General features: G+C 39.2%; 1 protein-coding gene across 1 annotated transcript in view; it reads right to left on the bottom strand.

Moving 5' to 3' along the window:
• Col12a1 (collagen, type XII, alpha 1) overlaps nucleotides 1–24992 on the bottom strand; it is a 127933-nt gene that overhangs the window by 68854 nt on the left and 34087 nt on the right. Inside the window, exons 13-24 of the mRNA XM_013034114.1 lie at nucleotides 22644–22916; nucleotides 16042–16308; nucleotides 14799–14991; nucleotides 12803–12924; nucleotides 10778–10927; nucleotides 10457–10576; nucleotides 10186–10350; nucleotides 8894–9040; nucleotides 5162–5301; nucleotides 4267–4396; nucleotides 2290–2432; nucleotides 1509–1638 (exon numbers count right to left, since the gene is read on the bottom strand). Of these exons, the coding sequence (XP_012889568.1) occupies nucleotides 1509–1638; nucleotides 2290–2432; nucleotides 4267–4396; nucleotides 5162–5301; nucleotides 8894–9040; nucleotides 10186–10350; nucleotides 10457–10576; nucleotides 10778–10927; nucleotides 12803–12924; nucleotides 14799–14991; nucleotides 16042–16308; nucleotides 22644–22916 (1980 nt within the window). The remainder of the gene's footprint in view (nucleotides 1–1508; nucleotides 1639–2289; nucleotides 2433–4266; nucleotides 4397–5161; nucleotides 5302–8893; nucleotides 9041–10185; nucleotides 10351–10456; nucleotides 10577–10777; nucleotides 10928–12802; nucleotides 12925–14798; nucleotides 14992–16041; nucleotides 16309–22643; nucleotides 22917–24992) is intronic.

The following is a 24992-nucleotide window of genomic DNA, read 5'->3' as shown; positions in this document are numbered from 1 at the left end:
GGAGGGGGAGGAAGGAAGGAAGGAAGGAAGGAAGGAAGGAAGGAAGGAAGGAAGGAAGGAAGGAAGGAAGGAAGGAAGAAAGGAAGGAAGGAAGGAAGGAAGGAAGGCCAACCAGATGAGTTACTTATCCTTAAGAATATGATAGTAAAACAAATGACTGTGAGTGTGAAGTTAGTTCCAATAAGTTTGTAGGAAAGCTATCGATGCATAACTGAGTAGAAGAAAATCCAACTCACAAAATTCTAACAAGTCTAACAAAATTTTGCCTTAAAGACAAGTACAATGTTTATGAGGCATTCCTCCTTAGAGCCCACTTGACTATTTCTCTTGTCTCTCAGTTCAACTCTGCACATCTGACTTCCTGGGTCACTATGCGTGCATCCAGCCTTCTGCACCTCCAATCTCATCAGTGTCTGCCTTTTTCTCCACCCTCTTTTCCTCCACTATTGTGGTCCAACACTCTACCGGAATCTGAGGTCCCATTTATCTTTCATCCTAGTATGAGCCTTTGGCATTTCCTCTCAATACTGTTGGATCACAGACTTCTAATCTGAGCTGGGTCCCAACTTTCCATCTGACACTAGCAAACTTCCACAGACCGCCAGAGACCACCAGCTCTGGCGGTGTCTCACATCTTAAAGATAATGAATAAGTATGTCCTTGTATCCATGAATTCCGACTGTACTACCTCTTTCTCCTCGCTGCTCTACCTTCAGCTGCTTTTATCTCCTTGAAGCTTCTCTGAATTTCTTCATTTCCTTAGAAATGTGGGCATAAGACTCATCAAACTTCAAAGCCAAATACCTGTCCTAGGATGTTCACTTTTCTAAGAATGAAACCAAAGTAGGAAAGCAAATAACCTTCTTTTATGACTTCTTTAAAAAAAAAAGTCAACCTTAATACTCAGTAAAACAAACTAGAAATACAGACTGCCAACCCTGGGAGAATACACACATAGAGATTGCTTTGTATTATTTAGTGGTATATTCCCAAAGTGTACATACTGGCAAATGATAGGAGATCAATAGGCTTTGGGACTGAGTAAATTGATTAATTGATTTAAGTGAAATAGACATTTCTGTTCTCATAGTTTCTTCTTCAACAAGAACTCAGAACATCTTTTATCTGAAGTTCAGATATGTTCCTCCAAAACTACATTCAACTCTCCTGTTCTCATCCATCCTATATACTGTATTTCCTGGGTCTAAAACAAGATTAATTGTAAGCTGCACCATTAATTCTCATTCTGTACCTTCATTAGCACCTTGCCAGCCAATGGTAAGATTCCATTGAGCAGACATCCCAGAATCCCCTGTGCTCCATGTGGAAAACCAATGTGAATCCTAGAACCAATTTATGTGAAGATTCGACCATAAAATCTGGGATCAAGGTATTTGTTCTCAAATATGATTGGGCAAAGCAATAACTATAATTTATATGTGAACTATCAAACTGTCACTATTATTATGTAAAAAAAATATTCTAATGAACATTTAGCTGCATCTTACAGGTGACTTCCCGAGCCATGGCAGGTTCACTAGTGAGGTCATGCAGGACAGCCTGGACGGAGACCTCATATTCAGTGTTGGGAAGGAGGTCAGTGAGCTCCACATCATTCACTGTTGGCCCCACTCGAATCTGTGTGTGAAAATGCAAAGGGGAGACACTCAGGTCAAGTGTGTCCACTTACCAGACAGAGCCAGGTAAAGTCTATTTGTCCACACGAGATTACAACATATCTTCTACTTTTCATTTGTAAGATTTACATTTCTTGTGGCACTGGTGGCTCACACCTGTAATCCTAGCTATTTGGGAGGCTGAGATGGAACAAATTCCAGGTCACTGGGGACAGAAAAGTGTGTGAGGTTCCATCTTCACGGAGAGAACCTGTACCCCATGGCATCTTGCCTATCATCTCAGCAACCCCAGGGAGGCTAAAAATAGGTGGACTGCAGATTCCCCAGCAGAAAGCAAACCCTATCTCAAAAGCAGCCAGCACGAAATAGGGCTGGAGGGGTGCTTCAGTGGCAAAGTACTTGTATAGCAAGCACTTGACTCTGAATTCAAACCCCAATACTATTATAAAAAGAAAGAATTCCATTTCTTTGTTTCATGCCAACGTTTTGTAAACTCGGTTGCAGATCATGAACCTAACTTTTTTTTTATTTTGTTTTTGTTTTGCTGTATGTAACATTACAAATTAGATCAGAAATGACTGCCATGTAATGGGAGCTATAAAGCTGAAAACTCTTCGGAAAGCCCATTGGTGCAAAAACAGACATGGCTCACCTCTTTGGGTTTGGTAGGCTCCGGGGCCTTCACAGGGTGGTGTGTCACGGTGTAGCCAGTGGCACCTCCCACAGGCTGCCACTGCACGTGCATGGTGGTGGGACCAACGTCATAAATATTCAGGCTAACAACAGGAACCGGCACTACAGAAACATGGAAGCTGCCGTCAGTCTCATTCCTTCCATCCACTTGGTTTTGACCCATTGTTTCTCACTTTGATGAAATTTACATATACTAACTCGAGAATGAGTAGCTCAAAAACTTGAGGTAACCCTTCCTCCATCCTCCTAATACAAATCCAATCTCATTGGTCCTTGCATGTTGCAACCATTACACAGAGGAAGACATGTTAAAGTTCAAGTTGCAAATGACATTACAGCAACTGGAGATGTGGCTCAAGTGGTAGAGTGACAGCTGTGAGTGAAAAAGCTGAGCAAGAGAGCAAGGTTCTGAATTTAAGTCCCAGTACCAGTGTACCAGTGTACGTATACACACACACACACACACACACACACACACACACAGAGAAGCTAAAATAAACCCTAGCTTCCTGACACTTTATTCGGTGGCACTTCCTTAACTGGACCATTTTTGTTCTTCTGTCAGGATTTCACACACAAATACCAAGTGCTGTACTTTATTTTCAATTTCTTGAAAAAATAAGTAAAAGGATATAACCAAATGTTGGTGGCTTATATCTTAATCCCAGCTACTCAGGAGGCTGAGATCTGAGAATCTCAGTTCAAAGGCAGCCTGAGCAGACATAGCTGAGAGCCTCTTATCTCCAATTAACAAACAAAAGCTAGAAGTGGAGGTATGGCTGAAATAGAAGATCACCAGCCTTGAGCGAAGAAGCCAAGCAAGAGTATGAGGCCCTGAGTTCAAGCCCCCATACTGGCACAATATATAAATAGATAGAGGGTATCCCACATTAAAAAAATAGAGAAGAAAGGACTTATAAACATTTTAATTCAAGCTTACGAGTTCAATAAAAAGTCTACAATCTTTTCTTCACTTAACACCCATGTAGGTCAATATTTTTGTTCAAAGATTGATATAAAACTTCTAAGGCCTTTGTATATCACCTTCCTAATAATGATACAAAACTTAAATTAAAAACAAAGTCTTCCCATTGTAAAGTACATCTTTTCCATCTCTTGAGGACTAATGAAAAAGGATCCTGAAAGAAGAGATCTTAAAAGGACCCGTGTTCTCTCCTTCCTCTTACAAATGGCTTCCTTTCTGCCCCCTGATGTCTAGCCAAGAAAGAAAAATCTATTACCTTGGAAACCTTGCTAGGAACAGGAGCAAAAAAAAAACATCCCTGAAAGCTCTGCTCAAAGTCAAAGCTATCACATCTTCACTAATAAAAGCCAGAGGCCAGAAGAAAAAAAATAGGAAGATTTCATTGATAATAGGCATGTGTGACCCTCAGAGGAGGTAAAACAAGTCATCTCTGCAAGCAACTCTTCCTAGGCTAAAGTCCACTACTCCCATGATGCCTTGCTATACCTTGACCTGGAAGAACTTAATCACTTAGTAAAATGTCACTATTAGAGTGAGGGTTAAAGGATTATCCTCTTGAAAGATCAAATTGCATTTTAAGACATTTTCTTGAGAACAGAAAAGACCATGAATACCCATGTTAAAGTTATTTTCCCTCTAAATTATTACAGCCATGGCCCCCAATTCCACCATGTGATGTTGTATCAACAGGAGCAACCAGAAAATGTGTGTGTGTGGGGAGGAGATTGTATTTGTTGAACATCTGCATGAAATGAAGAACACTTGGGAAATATCTGTTGAACATGTATTGAATAAAAGAATGATTTTAAAGGCTGGCAAATATCTGAGATGGACCATCAGCTCTAAAAATAGAATGCTGAGAAAATCAATCTCTCTCTCTCACTCGCTCTCTCGCTCTCTCTCTCTCTTGCTCTCTCTCTCTCTCTCTCTCTCTCTCTCAATCTGACTTACAGGTTTTCTCTGTGCCCTTCAGAGGCTCACTGTATTCATCTTCCACCACAGAATACACATTAACAACATATTCAGTCTCAGGCTTTAGGTCTTTCAATACAGTGCTGGTATCCAGTCGACTCACATAAAACTAGGGGGAGAAAGTTAAATGTTAAAAATACATGTGATACAGTCAGATCCCTGCACAGAGTCCAGAAGTTGCTCTGCAGGAAGGTCTCTTTTTGTCTCTCTCATTTTTGGAAAACTACTAGCTCACAGTGCAAACATAGGTAAGTAACATAATTTATACTCCCACCTGTTGTGTCCTTCCTTGCAAAACGAGTGAGTAAAACTAGATCATCTTTCATATTCCTTGTCAACTTGGTAGTTCTAGTACAAACTCATGAATAAATCAATATCTTAAAACTAATTGTAATTTTAAACATCATGTAGATGGTTGGGCGCTGGTGGCTCCCGCCTGTAATCCTAGCTACTCAGGAGGCTAAGGATTGCAGTTCAGAGCCAACCTGGGCAGGAAAGTCCGTTGAGATTCTTATCTCCAATGAACCCCCAAATAAATGGAAGTGGAACTGTGGCTGAAAGTGGTAGAGTGCTAGACTTGAGTGAAAATGTTCAGGGACAGCACCCAGGCCCTGAGTTCAAGCCCCTTGACAGACAAAAATAATAAATAAATAAATAAATAAATAATAAAAATCACATGGATGCTGTATAATTCTGAAGAACTTGAAAGGATTTAAGCCAAGTTCTATTCCTATGTCCAAACAGAAGTGGCTGCCTCCCAAGGAGGAGAAACGTGTCCCCTCCTCTTTCCACAGTCTGTGCCTCTCCCCTGCAAACCTGCACCTCCAGGGCCCAATCTCCATGAGTGACCAGTGATAGAGGGCTGTCTACTTACTTCTTGACGTTTCCCTCCAGAAACAGGGTAGTATTCCACCTTGTATCTGTCCACACTGTCAGAAGGAGGAGTCCAGCTCACTCTAAAAGAACGATGAGTTCTCTCAGAAATAACTAAGTTAGAAGGAGCTTCCAAGTCACCTACACGTGAAACAAAGCGCAGAAATATTCTCATTAATCCAGGGTCGTGGCAATCGTTATTCATCAATAACTGATGCTGTTTCAAGTTAGAATAAAACAGGGATGATCTTCATAGTGGAAGTTTTTATATCTTTTGTTTTTTGTTGCTTGGGGTTTGGGGTGGGTTTTTGTTTTGGGGGATTAGGGGGAGTTTTTGTCAGTCATGGGGCTTGAATTCAGGACCTGGGTTCTGTCCTTGAGCTCTTTCACTCAAAGCTTAGCACTCTACCACTTTGAGCCACAGCACTACTTCCAGGTTTCTTTGTGGTTAATTGGAGATAAGAGTCTAATGGACTTTCCTGCCTGGGCTGGCTTTGAACCGTGACCCTCAGATCTCAGCCTCCTGATTACAGGCGTGAGCCACCAGTGCCCAGCTACATGCTTCTTTTTATGCAGTAAACACAAAGTCGGTAGGGAGGCCCACTGCCCATATGACTCTCAGAAGGCATAATGAGAGCTCAGGTGCTTAGCTTCAGAAGATTCAAACCTGAGTTCATCATCTTTCTTTCAACCTATCCATCTCGTCTTTGAGACACCACCAGTTAAACAATCGCTCCAACCCAAAACCTCCGAGTCATCCTCGAGTACTTCCTCTCTGTACAATCATACAGGTAATCAATCAATCTGGTCCCAACAGCTGAGTTTCTCCATTGTCTCAGTCACAATGGAGATACCACTCAAATCCATTGGCCTCGCTGCCATTTTTATTATATATGGGATAAGATTATATTTTTTTATTTTTAAATACCATAGGCAAAAGTGATGTCTTGTGAGGATAACATTGCTTTTTTTTTCCTCTGGGCTGAGGTTTGAACTCAGGGCTTTGCTCTTGCTGTGCAGATGCTCTAGTTCTGTTGCTTTAGTTACATTTCAAATAGGATCTTTCATTTATGCTGATGGCAGCCTGTACCACATTCCTCCTATTTACACTTCATGAATAGCTCAGATGAAAGACATACACTACAGCATCTGTTTTGTTGGCTAAGATGGGAGACAAGCTAATTTTGCCAGACTGGTCCCAAACTGTAATTCCCAACTTGGGAATGAGCACAACATATTCATTCTAAAATTGGTGTCTTAGTCATGTTTAGGAGCCTTATAGAGTCCGGTGGGTTTTTTTATTGCCTATTTATTCTGTAATAGACAAGCTAATGCTTTCCACTCAAGAAAGAGTACAAAGGAGGACTGAAGGTGTGGCTCAAATGGTACAGTACCAGTCAGAAGCATACAAGCTGAATGAGAGTTCAAGATCATTAGATCAAGCCTCAGTACTGGCACAAAAAGTAAATAGGAAGGGAGGGGAAGGGAGGAGGAAAACAAACGTATTGTAAATTATGTAGACACCCCACTGCCTAAGATTGTGCTCTATGGGTAGATAGGAGTGAGTGACAGCTACAAAACAATGTCTAGAAAAATAATAAAAACAAAGAGAAATTTACACTTAATATTACCAGAAGGAAGATGTTCTAAATAATCATTTAAAAAGAAAAAGATGAGCCAATGTCTCCATGAATGTGGCAAATTATTTTCATACAAACTCCTTCTCCTTCTCCTGGGGTGGGGTGGGGGGGCAGATTCATTCCTAATTTTCTAACTTTTATTGTACTTTGAGTCATAGACAAGCTTGCAAAATTATCAAGCAGCTTTACTGTCTGGGAAACTAGAACAAATGCAACTATTACATAGTTGATTTAAAAAAAAAAAAGAAAGGAAAATAGATAAAAGATGGTTTCATCCTCACTCAAAATTCTCTCCAACTGAATAAAACTACAACTCTCTCAGCTATTCCAGAGCCAAGAACGTACAAATTTTGGCTGCCCAGCTGGTCTATTTCTCCAGGGAAAAGGTCAGTCTGTTGTTCAAGATCCAAAAGAGAAAATTTGCAAAAGTTTGGAGAAAGAAACTCAAGAAGATACAAAAATATATCCTTCAGTCCCCAAAGCATGTAAACCATTTCTGCCACATAATTCTCTAAACACATTCCAACTTTTCCAAGGCTGTAACAAATTCAGGAAGGATGGTTTTACCATAATCTACTGGGAGTTAAGAGAAATTTTCTAATATAATAAGCACCATAATGTTTATGATTAATTTTCCAAAATCCTTCTATATTGGTGCTCAGTATATTTTTCCTATGATTTATGCAAACATTAACCATTATGTATTGTTTTGGTCAGGGCAAGTTCAAGTCTCTAATGTTCTTATAAATATATTATAAATTATAAAGATGTCTTATCCATGAGTACTTTTTACAAAGACCCATTAAAAACATCGCTCACCATTTGATACTAAGTCACATAATTTCTCTAAATCTCAGGTTCTCTGCAGTGAAGAAAGATGACATAATTTCTAAAAGTGCAAATGTAAAGTCAAATCTGGATTTGACTATAGTGAAGCCAAGCAAATCAGACAAAAGACCTTTTTTTTTTTTTTTGGCAGTCATGGGTCTTGAACTCTGGGCCTGGACACTGTCCCTCAGCTCTTGAGCTCAAGGCTAATGCTCTACCACTTGAGCCATAACACTACTTCTGGTTTTCTGGTGGTTCATTGGAGATAGAGTTTCACAAACTTTCTTGCCTGGGCTGGCAAGATCCTCAGATTTCAGCCTCCTTAGTAGCTAGGATTACACGCATGAGCCACAGGAGTCCAACAAAACCTTTCTTCAAATTCTATTTAAATTAGGAATCTGGAAACAGATGCCACACTTTAGAAAATAAAGTCTATCAACAACTCCAATTAACTAGCAAAAAGCTGGAAGTGGAAGTATGACTCATGTGTACAGGACCAACTTTGAGGGAAAAAGACAAGTAAGATCTAGAGGTACCCCCCCCCTCAAAAAATGAAGATAAATGCAGTAATTCTTCACTGGGAGAATCTTGCCCTTATCAGACATTTAGCAAAGCCAAATTAAAAAATCAGCAACAACTTTAGAGAAAGAAATTCAAGAAGGAACATTCCAAAATATATATCCTTTATCCTCAGTGTGTGAACTTTCCTTACAAAAATACCTGTTGAACTCCTTCTAACTTGTCTAAAACCCACATAACTGCATAATCGCCATGTCATGAAAAAGAACTTCCTCAGCTAGGCGCAGGGCTTCACACCTATAATCCTAACTACTCAAGAGGCTGAGATCTGAAGATCATGGTTCAAAGCCAGCCCGAGCAGGAAAGTCTGTGAGACTCTTATTTCCAATAAAACACCAGAAAACTGAAAGTGGTCTGTGGCTCAAAGTGGTAGAGTGCTAGCCTTGAGCTCAGGGACAAGGCCCAGGCCCTGAGTTCAACCCTCACGACCAACCAAAAAAAAAAAAAAAAAAGAACTTTTTATGTAATAAGGCTCATTATTTTATCATCCATTTTCCAAAAACCTTCCATTTGAGTAGTCGCAATCATAAAGGTATCTGGGGTGGTCCCATCTCATGGTGATACTGCTGATATCAGAGAGTCAGGTATTTCTAAACATTTTACCATGCACAAAACATCCCTCTTCCCTATCCAGAAAATAATGATGAGCCGTGCGGAGGATGAGAAGCTGGGGAGGGTACACTCACCAGGCCCTTTGACACTGTTACACAGGTTAATGGTGAGGTCATCCACGATGCTGGAGAGCGACCCAAAATCAGCCACGTTGTATGCATGGATATCATCTGGGTCCGTGGCAATCATCTTTAATTCAACTTCATCAGCATTCTTAATACCTTGCAAAACAGAATGGACACATTAAAAGAGTCTTTCTGAAAATAATATGGAATGAGGCAAATGTTTTAGAGCTTTTTTGATTGATGGCTGCTTTAGGCAAACTATGAAGGATTAATAACTTATTAACTAGGAGATATATATGCATGTATGTATAAAATATAATTTCCCTTCAGGAATAGAATGATTAACAGTAGGTATAATATGGAAATAAAGAGTAGTGTAATCCAAAAGATATTCTGAATTGTTTTCCTCTAAATGCTTCTAGGATCAATGTTTTATCAATAAGTAAAGTAAAATAATAGATATCAATAAATTAAATAGCAAAAATAATAGATATCCAAATAAATGCAGAGCCAGGCACTGATGGTTCATGCCTGTCATCCTAGCTACTCAGAAGGCTGAGATCTAAGGATTGTAGTTCAAAACCAGCCTGGGCAAAAAAAGCTTGTGAGGCTCTTATTTCCAATTAACTAGCAAAACTCTGGAAGTGAAGGTGTGGCTGAACTGGTAGAGCACCAGCTTTGGGTAAAAAAGCCAAGCAAGAGCTCAATGCCCCAAGTTCAAGTCACAGTAACAGTACATGTGTGTGCAAATAGTGTGTATGTGTGTGTGTGTGCATGCATGTGTATGGTCCAGACACCTGTGGCTCACACCTGTAATCCTAGCTACTCAGGAGGCTGAGGAGGCTGAGATCTGAGGATCACCAGTCCAAAAAGCATGAGAAAATTGCATCTCCAAAATAACTAGCTATAACTAGGGCTATGATGCTTGAGGCACTGAGTTCAAGCTCTGGAACTAGCCAAACATTAAAAATAAAATTTAAAAGTAGGCATGAGTCTCTGGAAAGCCAAACAGGAATTCTCCCAAATCTCATTCATAGAACAGTCTTCCTTTGAATCTATTACTTTCTTTTTAACAGAAAAAAAGAAAAGGAAAAGGAAAAAGCCACATAGTTGGGTCTTACCCCAAGAAGAAAAGAAAATGATGAATTAACTTCCTGGCCTATCATTTGATAAATTGTGTGATGGGAAATCTATTTCTCTCCTGCTTCTGATAATATTTTTCTATGTACCAAAAAAAAAAAAAAAGAATGTCCTTAGCACATTCTTGACCCTTTGACATAGTTCTCCCTGTCAGTATTTACCAATAGCAAAGAGCTCCACGCCTTCATCCTTGAGTTTCTTGGATGGAGCCTCCACGTCGTCTTGTGATTTCCCATCAGTTATGAGAACACCAATTTTTCGAGCGCGGGGCCTCATGCCAGCTTGGGCCTTGAAGCTCTGCTGGCGGATGAAATTCAAAGCCATGCCTAGGGGGTGGGAGCAGGGTTTTAAAAAAAAGAGCCAGTCACATCCTTTCTCAGCCACGGGCTTGACCAATCACCCAAGCTGAACCAGCCCAGAGTCCTCACTCACCTGTGAGGGTGTTGCCTCCTTTATAGGGTAAGTTCGCCACAGCCTGCAGCAAGCTCTTCTTATCTCTGTGAGCATTTAAATGCCACTCTGTTCTGGGGTCTCCACTGTACTGAGCAAGGGCTAAAATAATACCAAAGTATTACGGGAGAAGGGTGGAAGGGGTGATACTGAGCAAGATGCACTGTCCCCAGAAACCGACTTATGGAATTGAAATCTCTTTGTACAACTACATCAAGATGGTTTTGTTAAAGGGAAAACATAATAATAAAACAAACTAATGAAAAGAAAATGTCAAACATCTTCTGTAGTGGCAGGACCTACCAATTTGTACTCTTTTGGGGCCAATCTCAAAGACTTCCACAATGCGAGAAATGAAACTCCTCACAGTTCTAAAATTTGCTCGTCCGATACTCCAGGATCCATCCACCAGCAACACAATGTCTGCTTCAGCTCTGGTCAGACACTCCATCCCTGACACACAATTGTGAGATGAACAATTAGGGAACACCCTGTCAGTGAGTTAAACATCCTAGCCATCCTCTTGTCAGTATTGCTTGCTTGGGTGGTGCAGCTCAACTTAATGATTCGGAGGGTATCTTTGATTTATTCATCACAAACATCATCTGGAAGAATCAGTTCCACCAAAGATCATGGTAGTACAGTTCTGTCCTTGCTATGATGACATAAGCCCTGGAGACTAGAATCAGACCACTGCTGTCCATTTGAAAAGCTCATACACTCAAGTGGAACATGCATAACTAGCTAACAACACAATGCTAATGGTTTTAATAGAATGTTAACAGGATCTACAGGTGTTGCTTCTTACTGCAACATCTAACCGTCATTGGAAAACACATGTGAGATGGACTGATTCATTGGGTAAACTCCCAGTGGGTTTGGTGAACCAAAAATACCTATTAAAATAATTGCATTCTAAGGTAACTATTACAAGTGATAGGATATATGAGAAACCTGACTCTTACATTTTGAACTCTATGCTACATTTTTCTAAAACCCATACATGCTTACATTATGTAGTTATTAATTATTTAATGTTATTGAATTCAAATGGTGACGTTTGTACATGTAAAGAAAAAGGGGAAAGGGAAGAGAATTTAGAAACAGTTGCAGAACAGATACACAAATTGAAAGCTAGACAGTCATGGAGCACAAACACTTATACAAAGCTAGCATGCTTTGGAAAGAAAATAGTCCAAACTTCCTCAGTGCACGGCTACAAAATAAAAATACAAGCCAGTTAATATCATCATAAGAGAAACAACAAAACACTCATGCAAAACAGCAAGACGACTCTTCCACTTATTTTCTCTACATCTAACTTTGTAAATGCTTTATTTTCTTGAGACTGATGTTGCCATTATAAAAATTCCAAGTTCTTATAACATTAGTATTTGCTCTTGACATCTCTTAAATGTTTCTTGGGGGAAAAAACTGTAAGTTCATCACACTATCAAATACAAAAGTGTTGTTCATGTATTAAACAACTGGGGATGGAAGATTCCCAAATACCATATCAATCATCTAAGCATTAGTAAGGCTGCTCTGCTCAGAGCTTATCTTTTCTTAGTAGCTGAATAAAAGAAAAAAAAGGAATAGGAACTGGAGGTGTGGCTCAAATTAGAGTGCCAGCTTTGAACAAGAACAACAAAAAGCAAGAGTGGGAAGTCTTCCGTTCAAGCCCAAGTACTGGCACAAAATGTGCATAAGTGTGTATGCACAAGCATGAACAAGAGTATGTGCATGCGTGCATGTGTGCGGAAGTCAGTACTTCCATCTTGGTAAAAACTAGCTTCCTTTACCTCAAGGCTATAATCATTCTGGTGTGGGCAGAAAATCTAAATAGCTTATGTTGTCATTTTCTTGCTTCCAAATCATGGCTTCCCATCTTTTCTAAGAAGGATAACTCTGCTTGCCCAGATTATTAAATCATTGAAGTATAGATCTATCATGCCTTTAGCCAAACAAAATTCCAAAGAAATTATATATAAATGTAATTATTATATAATTATACAATTGTATGATTTTATAATTATAATATATATGCAGAAGTATGCTTGACTGCATGGCTTATTTATTTGTTTTGGAAGTACTAGGATTTGAACTCAGGGCCTTGCTCTTGTCAGGCAGGTGAGCCACCTCATCAGACCTTAATTGGATGTCTTGAAGCAGTTTTATCTAAGCATCAAAAAAAAGTATACTAATGTTTAAATAAGTTTTCATAAAATGTTTATAGATACTTCTCATTGTATAATAACCTAATTCTTCCCACTTGAACTAATTTCCTAATGGTAAGTTTTCCTAGGGGAGTTTAGCTCAATTTCTTACCAGAAGATAAGACTGGCATTACAGTTGTGTCAGAAAGGGTCGTCATCTCCTGTCCAACAAGTGGCGAACTTTCTCCTCCATCAAACATTCCAAAAACATTTACTTTATAGGTGGTACCTGCCCTGAAATGACAATGGACACAGGAAGTCTGGACCATTGGCTTAAGTTTTTGTTTAAAGACAGCCATCTTGATGAACAAACGTTCTTGCTGAAGAATTTACAGTGCTCAGCATTGTAAGGGAAAGAAAACACTTCCCATCATATTCAAGCTTACGTTTGCCCTCTGAGGGACCCAGAGACATTGGCTACCAGCCATCCTAGAGACCTAGAGGAGACGGGTGCCAGTGGCTCTTACTTAGAATTCTAGCTACTCAGGCATCTGAGATCTGAGGGTCATGGTTCAAAGCCAGCCAAGGCAGGAAAGTCCATGAGACTCTTAATGTTAATTAATCACCAAAAGGCTGGAAGTGGAGCTGTGGTTCAAGTGGTAGAGCACTAGCTTTGAGCAAAAATAGCTCAGGCCCAGCACTCAGGCCCTGAATTCAAGCCCAGGACCAGCACCAAAACAAAACAAAACAAAACAAAACAAAAAACTCTAGGAGTCAACCCTCTGAGTTGTCCTTCTGTCGGAGGAGACAAACCAGAGAATAAGCAGACGCCTTGTTCTTGCTGCTCCTAAGCAGTAGCTTTTCAGAAAGTCACTGATGTTTCCTCTTTATCCAGCTAATATGAAAAAATAGCGTCCAAAATGACATTCTTTGCCTAGTAACTAAAGGCACCCGATACCATGGCAGCAAAATAAAAAGCTCAATAAACTTCATCCTCCTCACACTGGTAAAAGTAAATAATACACATTTATTTGCTGTTTTCAATGTTATTTCTTTTGTTGTTGTTGTTTTCATTTTTATTATTTTAAATTATTTCTACAAACCAATTTCAATTCAGCATGTCAGTTTATAAGTACAAAGCATCTTGACCATTGTCGCTCCTTCCATCCTTCTTCCCCATCTGTCCCATTTTCAACATTATTGAATGAACCATTGAACGAACTCGCCAAGAGACCATGCACAGTAGTTCATTCTTTCCACAGTAATGAATGTAGGGTGCTGTTCAAAGTCAAACTCCCTTGTTTTCTACTACTCAGGCTAAAACCAGAACTTTAATCAGCCCAAGACTGCCTTGCCAGCTGGCACCAAGTGTGGAGTTCTGCTTCTGGCTCCTGTGTGCCCGCCCAACTGGAGATTTCACACTCAGGATCATAGTGTGAGTTACTTGGCCATTTGAGAAGGCATGCAGAGCCCAAAGTATATGTTACAAATATTTGTAAACATATTGCTTAATAACCATTTCAAGGGGCTGGGAAGGTGGCTCAGTGGTAGAGCGCTTGCCTTGCATGCATGAGGCCCTGGGTTTGATTCCTCAGCACCACATAAGCAAAAAAAAATAATAATAATAATAACCATTTCAAATCACTTAATAACAAAAAATTGTTATAGTTTGAAATAAATAAATAAAGCCAGGTACCCGTAATCCTAGCTACTCAGGAGGCTGAGATCTGAGGATCACAACTAAAAGCCAAGTTGAGCAGGAAAGTCTGTGCAACTCATCTCCAATTAACCACCAAAAAGCCAGAAATGGACCTATGGTTCAAGTGTGGTACAAAACCGGCCTTGGGTAGAAAAGTTAAGGACAGCGCTCTGGCCCTGAGTACAAGCACACACACACACACACACACACACACACACACACACAATTACATTTTGTTTAGGCTAAATTTTGTTGCTAACTTCTGAATTCTAACTCAACCATCATAAAACATAAGAAATCAGATGCAGTTGATTGTAAACCTTCTACTAGCAAAAAAAGATATAAACCTTCTACTAGCAAAAATGACATGCCAGTGATTAATGTGCAATGACTACTGATTTACACAAGTTCCTCAACGTTTTTGCACAAACTGATTCAACCTATTAACACAAACACAGTTAATCCCTACCTTAGCTCCTCTAGAACAACTGTATTGTCGTAGGGCCCAACAACCAGCTCCCCAAGTCTCCGGTCGTCGCCCGTAGGGTGGAAGGTGATTTTATAACCTTTCACCTCGCCAGGGGCAGGCTCCCATGTCACTCGGAAGCTTGACATAGTCGGATCAGATGTTTTGAGGTTTCTGGGTGACTTAAATCGAGAAGCTGTAATGATTTAAAAAAAAAGGTTTATGGGTGTTTTTTGTTAACAGGTTATCAATAGGACTTGGATTTGTGTTCTCTACAGACATTCCTAAGAAGGATTAAGTCTAGTGACATGAGATATCAGAGCCAAGAAAGCCAGGTGCAGGTGGCTCACACCTGTAATCCCAGCTACTCAGCAGGCTGAGATGTAAGGATCTCCGTGTGAAGCCAGACTGAGCAGGACAGTCTGGGAGACTCTTTTCTCTAATTAACCAGCAAAAACAAAATGGAAGTATAGATATAACTCAAATGGTAGAGCACCAGCTTTTTAGGGAAGAGGGCAAAGAAGAGTGTAAGGCCCTGAGTTCAAACTCCAGGATCAGTACACACACACACACACACACACACACACACACACACACACACACATCTAATAAACCTCTATCATAACAGAGTGCTATCCAAGCACTATAAATAATTCCCATAATCCAAGTTAATTTAAGTTAGATTAGCATTAATACATTAGTAGGTAACATCAAGCTGACAGGAACTAGATTGGTTATATATAATCTATAGATTATAGATGGGATGGTAATTAGGCATTCCATCTAAGAGTTCCATGTATTGCAGATTCAATTTTGTGTGAATGTGTCTGGGGACCAAAGCCAGGGTCTTGTGCATGCTGAGCAAGCACTCTACCACTGGCTACATCTTCAAGTCCAGCTTCCATTAAAAACTTTTATAACTAAAACATACAGAAGAGAGTCCTCTTTTAAAACATCCCATGTTTCACCAACAAAAACTTATTATGTCAAGGCCAGGAACCTGTGTCCCATCATCCTAGCTATTCAGGAGACTGAGTCTAAGGATTGTGGTCAGAAGTCAGCTGAGGCAGGAAATTATCTCGTGTTAACCACCAAGAAGCTAGAAGGGAAGGTGTGGCTCAAGTGGTAGAGCACTAACTCTGAGCAAGAAAAGCCAAGCAAGATAGGGAGACTCTGAGTCCAAGCCTAGCATTAGCACCCTGTGTGTGTGTGTGCGCGTGCGTGCGTGCGTGGTGTGATTTCATACCTGTTGTTCCTGAGCCTTGCCTGACCTTCCCTTCTCCGGTCTTATACATGGGCAGAACTGTGATGTCGTATGTGGTCTGTGGCTGCAGTCGCTTTAGCACTGTTGAAGAGACTGTGGGTGGCACTTTAGCCACCATTTGTCTTCCTCCCCCATGGGGGCGGTAAACCACACGGTAGTTGATGACTCTCCCTGGTGCTGGTTTCCAAGTAACTCTCATTGTGTGCTCTGTCTCCTCATCCACTTTTAAAGTTTTGGCATCCCGGGACACTGTGAGATAAAGGAAAATTAAAATGTACATCATGTTGAAAGAAAAAATATACATTATATTATATTATTACATGTAAATATTTATTGTATCATATATGATATGTCATATATATTTCTCATCTCCCATTTATGTGGAAAAAAACTTAGCTTTTTGTTAAATATGTAGCACTGTTCTCTTGTAAACCTCTCATGCTCTGTCATGGCCTGGGGACCTAACCTCAGTATGATGTTTTTTCTCTATCCAACTAATATTAAAAACTGAAAGCTCATATTGAAAGGATTTCCTGTTTGCATTCTAGAGAGTTTAGCAAAGAAAACATTCATTTCCAGAGAAAAGGTTTTAAATTTTTACTGTTAGTACCTATAGAGAATTTCTCCAGTAATAAGACCACAGGAAATACTTTTTTAAAAAAAAAAAAAAAACCTTAAAATACAAGGTTAGGAATGTAGGCTTTTTCAGAAAAAGTTTCAATCTGTAAATGCTAGCTAGAATTATTACAGTTACCACTATTCTTGTGATTGCAAGACTATGAACACTAAAGAATAAAAAACTAGCAAATAAAAATGTCTCAAAGAGGGCCTGGAAATGTGGCTCAGTGGTAGAGTGCTTGCCTAGCATGCATGAAGCCCTGAATTCGATTCCTCAGTACCACATACACAGAAAAATCTGGAAGTGGTGCTGTGGCCCAAGTGGTAAAGTGCTAGCCTTGAGCAAAAGAAGTGCAGGGACACTGCCAGGTCCTGAGTTCAAATCCCTAGACTGGCAACACAGGAGGTTGAGACTTGAAGGGCTGTGGATCAAAGGCATTCTAGGCAGAAAAGTCACCAAGACTCTGTTTCCAAAATAACCAGCAAAATGCTAGGCTGTAGGTGTGGCTCAAATGGTAGAGTGCCAGCTAAGCAAGCAAAGCAAGAGCAAGAAGCCCTGAGTCCAAACCTCAGGACCGCACCAAAGATGAGGTGGTACATGTGTTTTAGGAGTATTCTATGTTAATAGTATTTTTATAATGTATAACTAATATTACATATTAAACTTTTAGTAATAGTTCACAATTATTAATATCAGACACAAATCACCAAGCATCCACAAACTGCCAATAATATCCTTTTCCTTATACATAATGAGTTTACAAACAAGATTGTTTAATTTGGTTCAATAACGGTATCAAAAAATATATCTTAAACATCTTCTTAGGAAGATATTAAGTTGAAGGGCACTTAAAATCCAGCAAACAGTCTTTCCTGATTATAAGAGAAATGTCCATGTTCAAATGGGCAGGAACTAGAGGCAACAATTTTTTTAACCTAGAGAAATAAGTCTTTAAAATAATAAGGGTTATCAGTCAGCCCTGACAATGATCCCTGACTGAAGAGAACAGGTGAGCACAGGCTGTGAAATCACCAACTGATTGCGAGAGAGTATTTCCCAGCACAGTATGGGAAGGTCAGAACCAGACAGAGCCCCGAGGAAGCCCAGTCATCTCCCCTAAAAACGCGGAAGTCCAAGACAACTAGAATTCCCAGAATAGATGAGTTAGAAGAAAATATAATAGAAGAGATAGAAAGAAATACACTACAAGGAAAATGGTCCAAAACTATGCAGAAGATTCTCCTTCAGCTTTCAACCCTGCACTAAAGATGAAGTATGTTACATAGAAAAATAGATAGATGATAAGACATGTCATAGACAGATAGATGATAGACAGATAGGTGATAGACAGATGATAGATAGGCAGATAGATACAGATAAATGATACACTCAATCAAACTTCTAAAGATAATCATACAATGGCTAAGATGAAAATGCATATTTAAAATTAGGAAAAAATAATTAATAAGCTTGGTGATGTGGCATTAGAACAACTAGGTGCTGGTGGCTCATGCCTGTAATCCTAGCTACTCAAGAGAGATCTGAGGATCCAGGTTCGAAGTCAGCCAAGCAGAAAAGTCCAATGAATCACAGAAAAATCAAGAAACGGTGCTGTAGCTCAAGTGCTAGAGTGCTTGAGCACAAGGAGGTTAGGGACAGTACCCAAGCCCAGAGTTCAAGTCCCAGGACAGGCAAAAAATAAAAAAGAAGAAGAATTTTAAAAAAGAAAAAAGAAATACTTTAACAAAACACAAGGAAAGAAAAAATTCAGAAAGAACAATTCAGTAAGCTGTGTTGGAAATGAGGGGATACTATGTAACTATTAAAGAAATTCTTGTATGTGTGTTTAAATTCTATAGAAACTATAAACTCATAGATCCAAGAAACTAAACAAGCCCCAAGTGCAAGGAACATGAAGAGAAGCACTCAAGACACAACAGAATCAGATTGCTTAAGATCAATGACAAAAAAAGAGCAAATCTTGACAAGAAGCCAGAGTTTTTAAAAAGATACAATGCATATAAAGAAAAAGAATAAGAATTATGATGTGGAAATTAATTAATTATATGATATGAGTTAGATTTCTGAGAGATACAAAAGTATATGTTTTAGCTAAGAGTAAATTGACCAAAATCTTTATTTTAGAGTTTAAGCAAATGAAAGAGAACTCTAAACAAATCCATTGCTTTCTGAAAAATACTATAATTTATCAAGATTAAGCCAAGAGTGGTAGTATGTACCTGTAATCTCAGAATTTGAGAAACTGAGGCAGGAGAATTGCCAGTTGCCAGTCAACTGGTAAAACCCTATCAGAAAGAAAGGAAGAAAGAAAGGAAGAAAGGAAGGAGGAAAGGAGGAAGGGAGGGACTGAGGGAGGAAGGAAGGAAGGAAGGAAGGAAGGAAGGAAGGAAAAGAAAGAGACTAATACTGCTGGCTCACACCTGTAATTCTAGCTACTCAGAAAGCTGAGAGCTAAGAATCACAGGTTGAAGCCAGCCCAGGCAGAGAAGTCCATGAGACTCTTAGCTCTGATGAACCTGCAAAATAAAAGGAAGTAAAGCTGTGACTCAAGTGGTAGAGTGCCAGCTTTGAGTTTAAAAAAACTAGGGGACAGCACCCAGGCCCTGAGTCCAAGCCCCAGTACCAGCACTAAATAAATCAATATTCTTTTAATTGTTGAGTTCAAACCTCATTTCCCTATTACTATTCTCTGAACACATGAACTACTAAAAAGAAATATATAAATTCCCAAACAAAAATGTGAAGACTACCTAGAATTATGGAAAATAATAGTATATCGAAAAATAATCTGGTTGAATTATTATCATTACTAATGTTCACAATATTAAAAGAATTTCTGTGTGTTTAGCAATCTTCTAAAAGGTGCAAAAATATGTTTTACAACCTCTTATTTCCATGTCTTAAATTTTTATTCAGTGGAGCAAGACATTTCTCTCTTACACAAAGTACGCAAATCAATTTCACACAACTCATCATTGAGTGAAATGGAAATTTAAAGCTTACAATATTGGCCTATGTTTCCAAAAGAAGGAAATTCCAAACTCTAAAACATTTCCAAATTTAAATATGCTAATAGCAGGCAAATGGTGTACTTGGTACCACGATATGCTTCTTGAGTCTCCATGAAAGTTCCTGCCTTCCCATAACAGAATTGAAATAAAATATATCACATTTCATCTAAGTTTTCAGCCATTGATAGGCATGTCACATGCTATGAAATGCTGAAGTCAAGTGTTAGTAACTCTTACAAGCTCCTTTTTGGGAGATGGATTTTGGTAGAGTGTTTACCTACCACTAGGTTCCATCCCCAGCACCAATGGCTCATGAAATCCTAGATACTGAAGAGGTTGTGGTCTAGAGGATCATAATTTGAAGCCAACTTGGGCAGAAATATCTGTGAGGGTCTATCTCCAAAATAATCAGCAAAAAGCAGGGCTGGAGGTCCAATTCAAGTGGTAGAGCACCAGCCAAGCTAGAAAGAAGAGCTTTGCAAAATGCTGAGTTCAACCTTCATACCAGGAAAAAGATTCTCTTAGAGACCCCTATGATATAGCTGAGCCAGCTGTAGGGAGAGGTGGTAGAGAGCTACACCTTCTGCTGGCCTCTAATACCAGTTCGTGGATGTCATGATACCAACCAGCGATGGACAGGCCCCTTGATTTTCCTGTGAAAGCAAAGCTAAACATTGCTAAGATGCCCACTGGAAAACCTGATGAAAAGGACCTGGTGACCTTCACCTTCACCTTGGGTCTCAGGCCCCACCTAAATACCAAATCTCACTCTCATGTCCAAAAGTGCCCTAAACTGCTTGACTTGCCCCAAAGAGAGCAAAGAGAAGCCCAAACAAATGAAAGTAGAACAAAGCAAAGTTCCTGTGTTCTTGCTTATTTATTTAGACATATGAGCAATAAAGTCTAAAAAAAATGGGCATCTCATTCCTTCCAAGTCTACTTCTAGTTCACAAGAGGCTTTTTTGCCTCTAACTAACCTTTAAGCCAATCAGGGAGCCAAGAAATACTAAAAAGTTCTTAGAGCCCCATCTTCTGAGACACTGGAGTTTATTTATAGTTTCTGCAACAGACCTACTTTCAGCTAAAATACATCCCTTGTAGAGATTTGGTCTCTGACAATTTTGGAAATTTTGGAAATGGAAAAACTTTTTAAGCATATCATCTACACATACTTTTATAATCTTTCATCCATACAAATTTTAGTTCTATTTCTATAAATAAGCAGAGCAATATAGGGCCTATACTTGCCCTAGCTTACAATATGAATTTTGTACAACAAATACATTTCCACCAGAAATTTATTTCTGCCAAGTTCTTTCACATAACTAGCCAATATATTCCAGACACGAGATTTCATTTACTATTAACCAATTATATGGCAATCTGAGAAACAGTCCTTTTGACATATTTGTATTTCTGGTAAGGAATATGATTCTTTTTGAATGATGGTCCATTTAGACAAATTTAAACTTATAGATGTATCCCAATTGTGCTTACCAGTGATAAAAAGATCAATTGGTCAGACAACTCAGACCAAAAGATTTTAAAAGGTTTTGTTTTTGTGCCACTACTGGGACTTAAAATCAGGGCCTGCACACAGTCCCTGAACTTTTTGGCTCAAAGCTAGCAGTCTGCCACTTGAGCGACAGCTCCACTTCTGTCTTTCCAGTGGTTAATTGGAGATAAGAATTTTAGGGACGTTTCTGCCGGGGCTGGCTTGGAACCACAATCCTCAGATCTTAGCCTCTTACATAGCTAGGATTACAGGCATGAGCCATGGGTGCCCAACTACTTTAGTTTAGTTTAGTTTGGCTTGGTTTGGTTTCTTTTTGATCTTCAAGCAGTTGTAACAATGAGTTGCCATTTAATAAAGCATTTTATGAATAAAATGCATAGGCTTGACTACTTTAGAAGAGTTTGGGGTTGGTCACAAAATTAAGCAATAAATACAGAAATTTCTCAGGTATTGCTTCCTGCCTCCCACATATACACAGCCTCCTACATTGCCCACATTACCCACCAAGATGATTTGATGGTAAAAGATAGTGCTATGATTATTGAAATTACATTGACATATTATGATCACTCAAATGACAAAATCTTAAAACAGAGAAAGAAAAGACAAAAAGAACAAATAAAAGAAAGATAGGGAAGGACAGAGGGGAAAGTAGAAAGGAGGGGGAAGAAAGGGGAAAGGAATGGAGGGAAGGAGAAAGAGGGAGGGAGGGAGTAAAAAGGTGAAGGAGAGGGAAAGGGAGGAGAGAAAAATCTGGACACCTCTTTCCCAAGCCAGGCAATATACATGATGACAGATCATTCACAAGTATTCCTAAGAAAGAAGAGTGATGAGAGAGCAGTAAATCTGTGCCACCAGCAAACTGAATGAGCTTGTGACTCACTCTTAGCAAGTAAAATAGAAAGTAAAGAATCTAGGATTACTCTTGTTGAAGGAAAATCATAAACTCAATAGCCACTCATCTTTCATTGATGTAAGTGACAGACATTGTACTGGGTGATTTCAGCATTGTTTCAATTAATCCTCAAGACAGCTCTAAGAGAAGAGCTTCATGGCTTTGATTCTACAGTTTGGGAAACTAAGACCCAAAGAAGGTTAAATCACTTGACCAAGATCATCCATCCGTAAAGATGCCTTAAATTCTCTTTATCTATGACAGCTGACCTTTTCATTAATTGGGTATCCATCTTTTAAAAAGACTAAAAAAGGTAAAAGGAAGATACATACAGGCAGATACAATCCTTTAAAGTGTGACTTTTTTTTTCAATAGTAATATCCGAGCTTAAATCATGTTCTTTAAAGATCGCTGGTAATGGTGCAGCCTCATTTCTCATCTGAAGAGGCACATGGGAGAGAAGCACGGACACACACACACACACACACACACACACACACACACACTTGGGCTGGTACCCACATTCGGTGGTGGCATCTCCCGTCAACGGGTCTCCTTCTCCACTGTTGTACGTTGCAAACACAGAAATTCTGTATTTGGTCTCTGGCTGCAGGTTCTCTATCATGGTGTGGATGGCATCCCCGGGCAGAATCTTCTCTCCAGTCTCCACATCGTCATACAGAGATTTCCAGGAGACCCGGTACCCCCGAACCATCCCAGGAGCAGACGTCCAGTAGGCCCCGATGGAGGTGTCCGTGATGTCCTTGGTCACTAAATCTTGAGGTGAACCACGTTCTAGGGTAGAAATGAGAGGCACATCCTTTTTTTAATGCCTAAATATGTATTCTAACTCAACTGGTCTACATTGACCCATTCTTTTTTTAATCTTTAAGCAGTTACCAAGGGGGTTATCATTCAGCGTACCTGTTTATGAGTAAAGTGCATCTCGATGGCCATCAGCCCTTTCCCCATGCTCCTCCTTCCCCTCAATTTCTCTAGTTTCACAGGACATGCATTCACTATTATATCTGCATTCTTCACCCCCTCCTTACTCATTCTTTCTGAGCTCTTTTGTCCTGTTCTTCCAACAGAACAAGCTGATGGACTAAACTTGAGAATTATATTCTATTCCTATTTATCCTTCAGGCTCCCATACACCCAGGGAGTAAGGTCTCCAGGCTAAGATTGATAGCCAAAGTTAAAGAAATAGACTTAAAAGTTTTTCCAAAGAGAAAAATATGCCTAACTCCCCAAATTTTTATCCTGCTTCAATTTGCTTTATGACATAACTAATGGCTTACAAAGGTCTATGTCTTTACCAGATCTCCTCATCGCTGGTCTGATATAAATAAGTTCCAGGTAATTTGAGGGAATAGGTAGGGTTATAACAGATGGAGAGTGGAGAATGATGGAGGGGTGATATCGATCAAGATGCGTTGTACTCATAAACTGGTATGTTGAATGAAACCCCTTTGTACAACCTTACAACTAGAAGAAAATTCTTTTAAAATAATCATTTAAAGCAGTCCATTTTCAATATGTGATTTTCTATAACCACAATGAACCCTTATCATTTGCAAACTTGATTTCCAACAATCATTCTCAGAAGAAACTTTTATTGTATGGTTAGAAAAACTAAAAAGTAGAAGGAATCAGGCACCAGAGGCTCATGCCTATAATCCTAATTACTCAAGGAGCTGAGATCTGAGGATCGAGGTTCAAAGCCAACCCTGGCAAGAAAGTCTATGAGAATCTTCTCTCCAATCAAGCATCAAAAACCCAGAAGTAGAACTGGGGCTCAAGTGGTAGAGTACCATCCTTGACTGAACAAAAACTCAGAGACAGCATCCAGGCCCTGAGTTCAAGCCCCAGTAGCGCCATTAAAAAAAAAAAGAAAGAAAGAAAGAAAAGGAAAGAAAAAACTAGAAGGGCAACCTTTCAATACAGCTTGACTCTAATGAAACTAAAAACTACCATTTCTTCTGGAAAACTTAAAATTGATTAGTCATCAAAATAAAACACACCACTTGTTCTAGCTGATCAAAAACGTCTGTTACTAAATTTTGGCTTTTCATTCAAGAAAAAAACAAAATTGCAACCCAAATGGAAAAATATGGAAACCTCAAGCTAATAGGAGTCACAGATGTCTTCCAATAAAATGCTCACTTTCCATATTTTAAGTGCAAGATAAATATACAGGTCACTTTAAATTGGCTACTTTGACAAGGCTGTATGCCATAGTGTGACATAAGTACAAAACTGTCCACTCTCAGCATGCATCTTGCCAACAATGTTGTACATTCATGCAAATGATGCACAACTCTCTTACAAGTGTCTTGACAACTATTATTTTTACTTTGAGAGTGAAAATGAGTGTCTTAACACAACTCATAATTAGACGATCACATTTCAGTACAATGTAAAGACAGAAATTACTGAAAGGAAGATTAGTACACAAAACCCTATTGTGTATGGTCGAATTTAGGGAGAAAAATAAATAATTTAAATAGGAGCTGGACAGTCTACCAGACCCTAAGTCCAAATGGAAAATTCTAACTCCATTATAAATAACTCTAAATGCTGACAGGACATCTCATCTCTGGGAGGAAATAACAGATTTTATTACAACCAAGAACATATTGACTTTCCTTCCCCAAAGGAAAGCTAATTCTCATCTGAAAGTCTTCTTTAAAGCTGTATTTGCTACTTACATGATTTTTGTTGTTTTACTTGTAAGACTATAAAAGTGAAATTCCAAGTTGCTTCTTTTCTTTGGTTTGTTTTGATTAATGGGATTTTCTTTGTATTTTTATTCATTGTGATCATGGATATCCAGCCACTAATCTCTAAATTGTCAAAGGGCAGTAACTA

The sequence above is a fragment of the Dipodomys ordii genome, unplaced genomic scaffold (genome assembly GCF_000151885.1).
Source record: "Dipodomys ordii isolate 6190 unplaced genomic scaffold, Dord_2.0 Scaffold182, whole genome shotgun sequence".
Classification (NCBI taxonomy): Eukaryota; Metazoa; Chordata; class Mammalia; order Rodentia; family Heteromyidae; genus Dipodomys; species Dipodomys ordii.
Note: the sequence above shows the minus strand (reverse complement) of the source record. Positions and strands in the feature narration are given on the sequence as shown.